The sequence below is a fragment of the Mycteria americana genome, chromosome 4 (assembly GCF_035582795.1).
Source record: "Mycteria americana isolate JAX WOST 10 ecotype Jacksonville Zoo and Gardens chromosome 4, USCA_MyAme_1.0, whole genome shotgun sequence".
Lineage (NCBI taxonomy): Eukaryota > Metazoa > Chordata > Aves > Ciconiiformes > Ciconiidae > Mycteria > Mycteria americana.
The window spans coordinates 44,696,883-44,710,022 of record NC_134368.1 but is presented as its reverse complement, the minus strand read 5'-3'; the positions used below and the strand labels follow the sequence as shown (position 1 = coordinate 44,710,022).

Here is a 13,140-nt window from a genome sequence, read left to right as displayed (position 1 = left end):
TCCCGGAGGGGGGTGTGTGGTAAAAAAAAAAAAGAAAATCCAGTTTCAGATAAAAGAAACAAATACCAAGTAAATCCCTCCCAGTGCTTAGCTTTGCCATAAACTCTTATAATTTCCCACAGAATTAAGCCATGAAGCAGATGCTTTAATACCTCTCACAAAATAGGTTATTCAGCTTTAGTTTTTAATGGTATTATTATCTATATAAATGGCCTTTCTGATACAGGATGAAAATCTTGCCTCTGTAATATTGTCTTGCTATGCACTGCATAGTTTTTTTATGCTTGTCTAATTTGCTTTTTTTTCTACTTAATAATTGCCATCCTCCCATTTAATTGAATCTCTGCACTGTTTTGCACAGTGCAACATGGGATTCAGCTAGAGGGGAAAGCAGTGTGCATCATACAATATGCAATTCATTGTAGAAGCCTGGCATGTAAGGCAGCACAAAGGCACCTACCTACAACTCCATGAAGCAATGCAGCAAATTAATCAGACACAGACTATAAATACACAAACAGAAACTCTCTCAGATGAATTAGCCAAAATGACATATTTTGATTCAGGTCAGTGAAACTGAAAGATTGTTTTCTACCCTCACCTCACAAATGGGGGGGGGGGGGGGGGGAGAACGACACGACGGGACCAGAATAAAAACACATAACAACTTATTCAGGAAAATAATTCATTTAAAAAGAAAAATAAAATCCCCAATCAAATCCAGTAGCTTAAGGAAATAAAGAAACAATGTTCCACTGTGCTCCAACAAGTAGCAACAAATTAAGAATTCCCTTATACCTAATAAAGTAAAAAGAAAAAAAAGAAAAGGGAAAAAAAAATCCACCCACAGAACAATCTTGATATGTATTCTACTTTAGAACACTAGATAGGATTTTCTAATGAAAAGAAGTTGTCATTGCAGGGATGGCTTAGTTTGTTCTCCAGTTCAAGTTTTCTTTCTTTCCATTTTTGAAAGGTGCAAAATATATTCAGAAGTCTGTTTTGTAGACTTAATGTTCAAATAATGATTTTAAATAAGTAGATTGGCATAATTAAAGATTTACTCCACCTCTCACAAACATCAGTGAACATATTCTCAGTGACCTCGATTAGACAAGGAAAGATTCCACACAAACTGGATTGAGATCCAGTCTAATACAACATTATCACAGTGAAATCCACAATGAAGTTTTCATTAAGGGGGGGGGGGGGGGGGGGGGTACTTCAGCAGAAGAGCTTCACTTCCTGCAAAACTCCTTAAAAATACACTATTTGAAAGAATTCCTATAACAATTCAGGCATTACAGGGCTAGTTGACTACACATCACTGAGGTTTTTCAAGTTTTATGATGGTAATTAATCCAGCATTATGAAGATTTTTTTTTTTCCTTTTCTTTTTTCCTTCTTTTTCCTTCAATCAAGCACTTCTCTTGATAAATGCCAAGCATAAAACAGTAAATCACAATGTCTTTTGTTTCATCCCTATGCTTGATTACTCTTGGCAGGTTTTTTGGTCTAATGAGCAAGCTGTTTGGCTAAAGCTACCTAAGTTAAGCAACTGAAAAATTCAGTTGTCAAATGTGAAAATACATCTACTTGATTTTCAAGCTTAATTTTGGTTTAACACAGTATAAGTAAAAGTTGAACATTGATATATTTTAAATCAGCTGTATAAATAATGTGTATAATTTTACAGCCACAGAAATTTTAGCTTCAACTAGTACTTCAACTAGTAAAAAATTTTCTTTCTGCTAAATCCAAGCAAGAGTAGGATCTGTGTATGTGGGAATTAAGCGTGTGCAAATTACTAACCTTTATCTGCATTAGAATAAAGATCAAAAAGCAGAAATATCTGTGGAAAAAACAGTCTCATACAGATATTATTAACAAGCTGAACTTTTCATTATTATTAATGTTTGACAGTAACTTGCAACATTTTAAGAAAAAGTTTCCTAACATTCATGCTGTTGAATAGTCCAACTACACTCAAACTGGGCTGGAAAGTCACAGTCCAACTCTTTGTAAAAAAATTCTAAAGATTCCCTTACTTTCAAATTAAAGGAACATCAGTTTGACAAGAAAGATTTTTTTTTTTTAAAGGTAAACTATGGAAGATATTATCACATTTTACAACCAGATAAGCATTGTTAGAATCTAACTTCAGTTTTGCTTCACAGAATAATTTCACAAATTTTATTAAAATATTTTTGATACCGTCACCTACCTTTCCTGGAGAAACTGGAGTTCAACACAAACATATTCTTGAAAATCTCTAGACATTTGTAGTCATACTTGTCTTGTTCTTATGTGATACTTAAAGACATGTAAAAAATTAGGTATTTCTTCCAGCCAATGAACTGAAACTATTGTAGACAACTGCCTCGCATGTTTGAGATATGAATTAAGTATTATTATTTTATTCTGCACACCACAAACATCGTTGAATCCATGTCACTCTCAGTATATACCCTAAAAAGATCTGCAATCAATGGGATATCAAATTCTGATGGTAAGATAAAATCTGCAAACATGATGAAGTTGGACCAATGAAATACTTCTAACACTCTTTGAGGCATTTTGCCCCCCAGCATGAGGGACGGACACAGTAAAACCTCTTTAAATTATTACTGATCTGAGATACCGGTTAGCCTGTGCATGTGTGTGTGCATGCACTCACACATGCACATGGCATGCATTCATATTATTTGTTTATTATAAAAAACACAAGAGCTCAACTTTTCAATGTGCTGAACATCAAATACTCCATAACATTACTACTTTAAAACCCTCTGGGGAAAAATGTTACTCATGTCTTCAACTTATAGAAGCTATGCTAGAATCCAAACGTAGAAAACTTGGGAGGAAAAAAAAAAAAAAAAAAAAAAAAAAGAGAGTTTCATATGCCCTAAGAAACTATCATTTTTATGCAGGAAAGGAAAAAAAGAGGAATTGTAGACATTCAGCATATGTAAAAAGTAAGCAAAGACAGAAAGGTATGGTAGCTTTTGTCCAAACCAGGCACAGTGGTCTTGAAGATTAAGGCTGTGTAGAATCCAGTTTATAAATGCACATTCAGTCCTAGTGAAGAACACTGAAATGTTTTGACGTTTTATATGTCTATATTCGTTTAATCTGCAGTACAAAACTACATAGTTAAGTCTACTTCTGCATATTGCTCCTTCTCCATCTTTATGAGACTACACCTCCAGATCTCACAAGCAAAATCCCATGATTCATCATCATATTACACTTAATTTAGTTAAGGTGTTACTTGCAGTAATTCCAATGAAGTTTTGGCCATACATCCCTGCATCCTTTGACAGGATATTTTCTTTCCAGGAGCCCATTAATATCACACCACAGGTGGAACCACTTGCCTGTTTTCCTAACATGAGTCTTTTTCTTACTAGTGTAAAGAAATTCTGTCCATTCATGCCCCAAGCACCAGAGTTCACCAAAACACGAGCTTGTAACTGCCTACCAAGAATTCCTGAGTAAAGTCAGATACATCCAACTTTAAAATAAAATAAGCACATGGATGAAGAATTAAACAGCTTAATAGTTTAGGAGGGAAATGCTAGATTTATTAAGATTTAGAAAAACAGATATGCACTTAGTGTGCTTTAATCCAGTTCACATAAGAAATATTGCACACTATTTGCAGTACACTGAGCAATCTGATAGCCCTTTGCTGGCTTTGGAATATATGAACCTACTGAGCTCTTCATGTTCATGCTTTTTATTCCTGGCTGTTGGAAACAAAACTGCTTACATAATCCTTAGTATGTTTAAACACTTACACTCCAGATTAAGACAACAAATATATATCTCGGTGAATATCTTAATGGAAATTCAGAAGCCATTTCTCCATCTTCCTTAGGATTTGAATTGGCTTGTATTCCAACATAATTTGTGATTTTTTGCATAAAAGTAATTGGCCACAATTACTGACAATACACACAAGAAAATGCTATGAAGGTGGCAGAATAGAATTCCTTTTAAACAGAAAATTAGTATAAAGATTAGTCAAGCACCAGTCCTAGTCATTGTCATATTTGGGCCAAAGGAGGAAACACTCCCAAATCAGATTAGTATGAACTTAAGTGGTATTCTTCCTTATTCTGCTGCAAAACAGCATAAATTTGCTGCCTAGATCATCTGGGAATATTGCAGCTAATTAATTCCCTCACTTTGCAGGTCTTAGAGATCAAATCTTAATCTTAATCTGTGCCAGTAACACACAGTACAGCCTCCTGAAACACTTTTGCCCAACTAGAATCTTTGGGTTTAATACAATCTGTCAGGATAAACGTTAATGAGCCACTATATACAGGCGAGTATATTATCAAATCCAATGGTCTATTTTGGCCCTAAACTTTATGAATACAAAGAGGTCCCAGAGTTTCACATGGGCTTCCTAAATCTGACCAAACTGGTTATTAACTTATTCTTCTGCAAAAGGCTGGAAGGGCACTTTATACAATGGATTCCTGGCATTGCTGCTTTACATACCAGCCAACTGATTCTGCCTATAAGAATCATTGTTTGGGTTTTCTGCTAAAGTGATGTTTCAGTCACCAACACAACCACCAGCAAATCCTTAAAGATATATGCATCATTAAATATACATCCCACAGTCTTCATATTAATAACTTCCCTCTATTTTAATAAACAGCTGTAAAAAAACAGGCCATTTTCCACACTTGGAAGCATATACTGAGGAGTAAATTCTGAATTTCTCATTGCTATGCTACACAGATTTAACAACTGGAATGAATTTCATCATCGATGGAAGCTCAAAAATGTCAAAGGAGTTTGTTTTCAGCTGTATGCAGGCCCCAGTGTAAGTGCACTACATAAAATTATTTGATAACTTGCAGACTGTTTTAGAGAGATGCTGAACAAGCCGCAAACTGACAGTCGCCTTTGAGCCAATGATTACACATCATTTGAGAAAATAAAAAACTAGTTCATAAGAATTTTCTGCAGAAAAATGTCAAGCACTGGACAGTCTTTAATAACAACATATTAAGATAATACTCTCTGGAAGTGACAAAATACCAAAAAGTTTGGATGATTTACATCTTTTAAACCCATTCTCTTATTGCGTTCTCTTGAAGCAGTCACTTGTGAAGACAGTAACTGAGCAGTGAAATCACATCCTCATTGTAATGTAAAAGCTTTGTCATGGGTTAGAATTTCATATTGGCTCTCCCTGTGTTGTGTCCAAGATTGCTACCTTACACTGCACCACCTTTCTTAGGTAAATCATTAATTCCCACAGTAATTTTCGCTACTGTAATCTATCAATGTGAAATGATGTGAGATGAGAAAGCAAAAGTGAAAAATCATTTAAAAAAAAAAATCTAACAAATAACTAAAGATCATACATTAGGTAAGAATGCCCAGTGAAGCTTTGAACACTGATCTTACTAGCCACAAACTTCTCTTTCAGAAATTAAACTTCAAGAAGTATGAAAATTACAAGAACTTTTAATGCGATATAGTATGTTAGCATTTACTACCATTGCCTCCATAATATCTCTTTCTAGGGCAAACAAGGCAGATTTTTAGCACTGAGCATAGTAAAAGTGAGACTTAACACCAGATGCAGAAAAAGCAGCTGTTCATCTGTGATTACAAATACATTCAAATATGTCAGATTAAGACAAATACACAATAGGAAAAACACCACTGCAAAATCAATGTCATGACTTTTAAAAAGGTCTACATTAGAAACATATCCACAAAGCAAAACTGAAGCTATATTACAAACAAGTATTTTTCATGTACTGATAGGAAAAGATAGAAATCCCTTGGTTAGAATAAGTTTCCTTATGCTTGAAAACTAAGGAGTTGCTCTAAAGCTAGGTACCAAATATAACAAACTGTTCAAAGATTTCCTTATTTCATTCAGCATACCTTGGCGGGGGGGAGAGGGGGGGAACACAACACGGGACAACACAGACATGACACACAACTATTTAAACTTAAGTGTCTTTTTAAAGGAAGGAGTTATGCTTGAAAACTGGCCAAGAATTGCAAACATATTAAGCCAAGCTATTATTTCTCCCTTCTGCAGCTAGTTCCTTCAAATGCTTCAATGATTATAAAGTAATAGAGATGGAGGAGACAGAAAAAAAGAATTGGTGGTGTTAGTCTAAAAACAGATATTCTAATTGCGCTCATATTCCATTGTTTTCTACATTCAGCTTCCCTTTATAATATACCTCTTGCTCCAGACATCTTTCTTTTCTTTCCTTTCCTTGTAAAACCAGGACAGCCCATGCAGTTTCTGTTACTATCTATTAGTGTATTACAAAGCTATTTATACTACACTGTAATAAGCACAGATGGCTAAAGTCAATCCCAATAAGATTTAATGGTAAGACAAGAGAAGACTGGGTATCCATATCCACTAAACAACCTACAGCAAATAAAATAAAGATTATTCTTCGGAGAAAGGAGATAAAGATAAGATGAAACAATGTTATCAGCTTTACTTTAGATTATGAGAGCAATCTAAGGAAAAGCACATTATAGTTTACTTAACTCATAAACATTAGCTATATAAAGAGCTTCCAAGCTAATGCCTTCCAAGAGACAGTTAGGAGTTCAATGTTAACAATAGTTTGAGATTAGCAGACTCAGACTCGTCACTAGAAATGAGCAGCAAAAACAGACCAGAGGAAAAGTAATCAGGTGAAAGAAAAAAGGAATCCATACTTGAGAACAAACTAAAAGCACATATAAAAATCAGAAGCCTTTTTCTACAATACAGAAGAAATGAAAATTTAAGATTTCCATTACTGCTTCCCATTATAATTTGCCATGTTCAGTTTAGAAGTGCTGAACAATTAAATAGCTTCTTACACTTCCTTAATTAAAATTAATGCAAATTCCTAACATCTTCCTATATTTCACAGTTTAAAAAACAGTGTTCAAGTCTTTATTAGTTTCATTTCAAAGGTAGTAATTAGAGGTGTAGGTACAAAATACTCATTCTTTCTCTCAGATCTCCTAGATTTCAAAATTTTTGCTCCTTCACCATATTAATAAAACTAAGATCATACAAAATAAGTCATGAAAAAAAGAGAAAGACTGATACCACTTCAGAATAGCCGATAACAAGTTTCAAGTAACAAACTGGCATGTGGAAAACAGATTCAATACCCTAATTGAAAAAGTAACCGTAACTTATTAGCAAGTTCTTGCTTTAACTTAGGCCTAGGACAACATAATGAAGTTCATCTTTGCTGTTCTGCAATTCCATTTTTTCCTGATTTAATAATCATATGTTTCTATCAAAACGTATGTATGCAGTAAAAGAGCTGCCCTACCCACTGATAAGGAAAGAGGTATGTTTTATTTACCCTGAACCATAAAAAGTACAGGACAAATAAGCCTACCAGACCTATTTTCACAGCAAATGAGTTAACATTAGTGAGGAAAGACTGATGAGTGCTGCACTACCCAATCCTAAATACTGACTTCCTCTAAAGTACATTCACAATCCTCCATAAACTAGGAGGGATTCTAGCCCAATGCAAAAAACTTGTTGAACAGAAGTCCTTCTCCTCTTCAAATAAGGTTCAGTATTCCACATGAAAAGTTTCTAAATATTTACATGGTGATCATGCATAAAGTGTGAAACACTTGTGATGAATCCTTTTTAAAACAGCCTTTGCCTTAGTTGTACAGAGATACAGTTGGGCAGAGATGTTCTGCTCACAACAGTAAAGAAAGACCAGGTGTATAGTTGGTGGGGAGCTTAGTTGGGGGGCAGGGGGCTGCTTGTTTTTGAGAAGCCTTAAACCTCCAAACAGACAGAAGAATAATGAATGCTGGCAATTATTGAATTGGTACAGAGACCTGGTATTTGGTTCATCTTCTTTCCAAATCAGAGGTTTAGATTTCACTAATGTTGAAAAAACGTATTATTTAAATATCTTCAAAAGACTCATTTGGGAGGCCAACATGAGCTGCCCAAACTTGCCAAATGTTTTAGAAGGCAATGTATTTGATGGTCAATGTGAGAACACTTCATAGTGAAGCAGAGTAAAAGGTAGTATTAAGAATGCAAACTTCCCCTTCATAGCTGACAGGTTTTAACGTCTGTTACTTGAATTTTTTCTACCTTCTTTACTTCTGATAACTGTATTAATATGGTAGGATGATAGTAACACTGTTGTATGATGCAACTGATCACATGGATCAACTGATCATATTATTTCATAACAATACTATGCCATAGTTGAGTTGTGCAGAGTTTATTTATATACTAAAAGTATCTTTCACTACAAAGTTCCCGATGCGTCTTAAATTTGCAAATACAGAAATTGCTTAAATTATGATCTCTTTGAAAAGAAAAAGTAAAAATCACTATCAAGCAAGTTAGATCATAAATAACTCTCCTTAAGCGGCAAGTAAAATTTACCATATCAAATACATTTATTATGCAGTCCTTTTAATGAACACAAATGGACAGGACACTGTTTGCAAATATCAATTACTAAAATGACTCAATGACTCTAAAGAATGTTGCTTCATGGAATTTTACAGAAATAAAAATTAAAGTTTCTGAAAGGCTTTCAGATAGCAATGCAACAGACAATTACAGTTGTATGAAATTTTGTCCAACTGGCTGTGAAGACCACATAAAAAGACAAAGTGATTATAAATGACAAAGCCATTATGTTTTGTTCTAGGATTAAAAATAATACCATTATTTGGAATCAACTTATAAAGAGAATAAAGAATTATTCCTCTATTTTGTTTTTCTCCACAGATTTACAGTATTATGAGTAATGAAGGTTTGATACACAAGATTTAGGATGTTCTAAGCAGGAAAGTATAAATGTAATGCCATTACCCGATTACATTTTTTTTTAAAAGGAATGATCTTCATTTTAGACAAACCGCAGTTTATATATACATTTTTATCAAATATCTGGTGCAACCATCATAGACAAGACCATTAGCACAAAGCACTATAAATATAACAAAATATGAATGAAGAAGATTTCCCTAACTTAGCATCTACTGAAGAACCTCAATTCCCAAGCATGAAATAAATAAGGATATATACACGTGGGCTAGGACATCCCAGCATCATGACACCACTGGCTGCTGAAGCAGCCTAACCAGGCAGCTTGAAAAACCTTAATAAACACATCAACCCCGAGACTTATTTTAGTGACAGATGTAAGAGCTGCAGCTACTCAGCAACTGGACTGCAGCAGCACTAAGATCAGGTTAAAAACTCTTCCTCCCCAGCTACTACAGGCAAAAAGTACACACATCCTTGTATATAACCCAAAATGTTTGACACACACACACAGGTTGAGGGAGTTGATATTTGACATATGAAGAATACACTTCCTCCCCCTCATCTTTAATATGGAAAATCTCCTATTTAAGAAAGAGCCCGTTCTCAATTTTTGCACAAGAAAAAGATGTGAGAAGATAGCCTCTAACATGCACCTAGCTTCCCACTGTTCCACATTAAGACACAGTTCTTGCCTAGACCTAGCTCATTATTTTCAACAGATTTGTCAGAATGATCAAGATCTTTCAAGAGAATTGAAGAGTCATTTACCGTTCTGCCTGTACAAAGTACTGAAAAGACCTTAGCTAATATTTTCATATTAATAATAACCTTTACTGACAAATCTGACATTTTAGAGGATGTTAAGAGAGTTAGGTTTGGTTTTTTTGTGTTTGTTTTGGTTTGGGTTTTTTTTTTTAAATAAAAGATCATATCCTGGTTTATTAGGGTTTGTAAGGGTTCCCTTTCTGAATGACTAGGTACTTTCTCACCGTGATCTAAAACTCTAAGAAACTGAGCCAATGAGCCAGAAGTCAGGGTCATTATCTTCTACATTAATCAGTCCTGTCAGTTAAGTCTTAAGTTAAGCCTTTAAATACTTCTTTTCACACCAGAATTCCCTCTCACCCTTACATCTGTAGGGTATTTAAAGCCTGCAAAAAATATGCTACTCTCTGACTAGAGAATTAAGTTACAAACACAGGCCTTGCATACCTTTATTTTGATTTTAACTCTGCAAGACAGTTACCCCTACATATGTTTAAAATGCAGTTGTGCTGCTCCTTAACAGGAGGCAACATTTGAATCACTAATTAAATTGCTAATCAAAATTTCAAACCCAACAAATTACAGTCATACAAGTAAATTTACTAATTATATAAAACTGTAGGCTATTAATAAAACTTCTCCACCATGTTATATTTAATAATGATAACTGATCATCAAGTAAGATATTTTCCTCACAAGAAAGATATTTTTCTAATGCGTTTTTGTCCAGGTAGATTAACTCGTAATTTTTAATTTTTTTACAATTATATCTTATGAATTACTGAAAACCATCCATGCTTTAAAGGGAGAGTCTTGTGAAGTATTAGGACCATCCATAACTATTCCAGATTGAGTACCAATCAATAGGATATAAGGATTCTGCACAAGAAATAAAAGCATATTCCTCACTGAAGTACCAGCCTTATAAAACTTAAACACTGTAAAAATAAATAAGCCAGCATATCTGTAAATTGCCCTGGAAGAATCAGTATGCAGTATGTCCTCAAAGCAGTCACTCTTAAAACCCTTGGGGACACCTACTTGTCACAGAATAAATTATCTGGCTAATATCCAATATTACAGTATATGTCAGTGGGCACCCAGGAGACAGGCATTAGAGAGCACTTAGCTTCTTCAGCCTTGCAGGGTACTCCTTACGTAAATGACTTTGCCTAATTATAAAACATAACTGATATACTTATTTTATACTTTTCTAGCAGCACCCTTTCATCCTAAAACATTTATATAACACTGCATATTTTTTTTCCAAAATCACAGGTCCCAAATTACAGTACACTGAACAGGCTGTTTTCACATTAACGTAAGTTTTTTAAGATATTCAAAGCAAATAAAAATATCTGAATACTAATTTGAGTGTTCCCAAACACTAAAATTATGCTGTTTAATAGAAACTATTGGGGAAATAAGTTCTCCCACAACTCTAACAGTAGCTCTTCTTTCCTAGTTACTGAACATAAATAGCCAAGTTTGCATCCCACATGCAACATATATAACAAGCTAGAAAATACATGCATCACAAGTACACTACAGTGCTCAGAAAAATAAAAGAGACTTTTCAGAGACATTTACTTCAGTTCACTATGGCAAACCACAGTCACCGGCAAGCTGTAGCACGAGAAACCTGTTGACTCTGAAGTTGCAAACCAAATCAATGCTTTACACCAATCAAAGAAATCCAGTAAGCAATACAATAAAGCTAAATAGAAAATTATTTTGCATGCTTGGAATTCAGGTTTTTAAAAGTGCCATCAAAGAATGCAGGATATTGGAAGATCAAGGAAAATGGTTTTCACTGAAAGAAACGTGAAGGACTTTTGAAAATTGATTGGGTTTTACACAACTTGCCACAAACAGAGAAGGAACTACGCGCAAAAGCGAAGCGCTCTGGAGGACGAGAGCCACCTCACAGTAGCAGGTTTCGTAACTGACGAGATTCGGGTCAGACTGGGTCTGGCGTTCACGTACTCCGTGCAAGGCACTCCGGACGCACCATTTACACAACTTACCGCCTTATTTAGCGGACTTCTCTGCCACGATCCGCGCTCCCACATCTCCCACAAGCCGCCCCCGGCTGTGCGCGCAGCCCCTTCTCCCCCAGCCCGCCCTCCCGGCACTTCTGACAGCGGCAAGGTGAGAGCGGGCAGTCCCGCCCGCCGCACGCTCCCAGCTGGCAGGGGGCTCTTCCCCAGGCAGCACTCGCAGAGCGGCGACGGGGCGAGCCCCCAGCCCCCCACCCCCACTCCGGGCCGGCCTCGCCCCGCTTCGGCGGGGAGCGGGGCCCAACGGCCGCAGTGCGCGCCCCACCGCAGCCCTGCCCGCAGCCACCGCCGCTCCCGCTGCGGGGCGGGAAACGGGGAGGAGGAAGGACAAACGCAACTCCCCCTCCGCCGCCACCTTTTAACGGTTGGCGACCCGCAGGGCGGGAAGCAGCTCCCGCGGCCCGGCCCGCTGGGCCCCGGAGGTGCGGGCTGGGCGCTCTGCACGGCCCGGGGCACACCGGGCGGTCCTCGCCGCTCAGCGGCGGCAGCGCACCGGGAACTGCCCGGTGGGACCTCGCTCCTCCTGCCGAGGCACCGCCGGGAATTAAAATAAAAATTAAAATTTGGGGAGAAGGGGGGAAGTTGAGGCTGCACCCCAGCCCTGGCTGCCCAAGGGATGCCCTCAGCGAAGGGAACCAGACCGCCAGCCGCGGGGCTGCCAGCGGAGCGGGCCGGGCGCGGCTGCGGGCTGGCAGGGTGGAAGGGTTGAACTTACGTCTCGGAATTTGTTCCACTGCCCGACCTCCTTGTCGTACTGGGAGATGGTCGTGAGCCATTGTTTATCGTCCAGAAAATTGCCGCTGTCCGGTCTGCCCCCGGCCGCCGCCGCCAGCGCCGGGCTGCACCAGGCTGCCGCACACACGCACACGAAGGCTGCTACCGTGAGCATCTGGGCGAGAGGAGACACGAGGAGGGGGGTTACCCACACCCGAGCCGAACCCCAGCCGGGGGCAGCCGGCGGGGGACAGGGACAACTGCCCGCAGCGGGCCCCTCGCCCACCCGAAAGGGGCAAGGGCTGCGGAAGGGGCAGCGGGAAAGGGAGCCCAGCGCGCAGCGCTCGGAAGAAGCGGGGGGGGGGGGGGGAAGGGGAGGCTGCCCAGCCCGTCACCTTGCTGCAAGCCCCGCAACCGCGCTCCTCGTCGCGGCCGGAAAGGCGGCCCGCTCCCTCCCCGCACGCGCCGCTGTCTGCAGCCGGCCGCCCCGCGCCGCGCCGCGCGCACCGCCCGCCCCTCGCCCCGCCCCGCCCCCGTGCCGCTCCGCGCGCCGCCGGCGACGCCGCGCCGGGGCTAACGGTCTGCGGGCGGGCGGCGGGAGGGGCTCTCTCCTGCGGAGCGCCGGTGCCGCGGCTCGGCCTCGGCCCTCCTGCCTCCTCCGCGGGAACGGCCGCCCGACCCGCCGGCCGGTCGCTCGGGCCACCTTCGTCGCGCCCCTCGTGGCGCCGCAGGAGCCGCGCCGTCCCGCCGGCACCTCCAGGTGGGGATGGA

General features: G+C 39.3%; 1 protein-coding gene across 2 annotated transcripts in view; it reads right to left on the bottom strand.

Moving 5' to 3' along the window:
• SPOCK3 (SPARC (osteonectin), cwcv and kazal like domains proteoglycan 3) overlaps nt 1-12,860 on the bottom strand; it is a 241,694-nt gene extending 228,834 nt beyond the window's left edge. For both annotated transcript variants that reach the window (XM_075500342.1, XM_075500343.1), the window contains exons 1-2: nt 12,765-12,860; nt 12,371-12,544 (exon numbers count right to left, since the gene is read on the bottom strand). In XM_075500342.1, coding sequence (XP_075356457.1) covers nt 12,371-12,544 — 174 coding nt within the window. In that variant the 5' untranslated portion in view covers nt 12,765-12,860. The remainder of the gene's footprint in view (nt 1-12,370; nt 12,545-12,764) is intronic.
• Between the last annotated feature and the right edge of the window lie 280 nt (nt 12,861-13,140).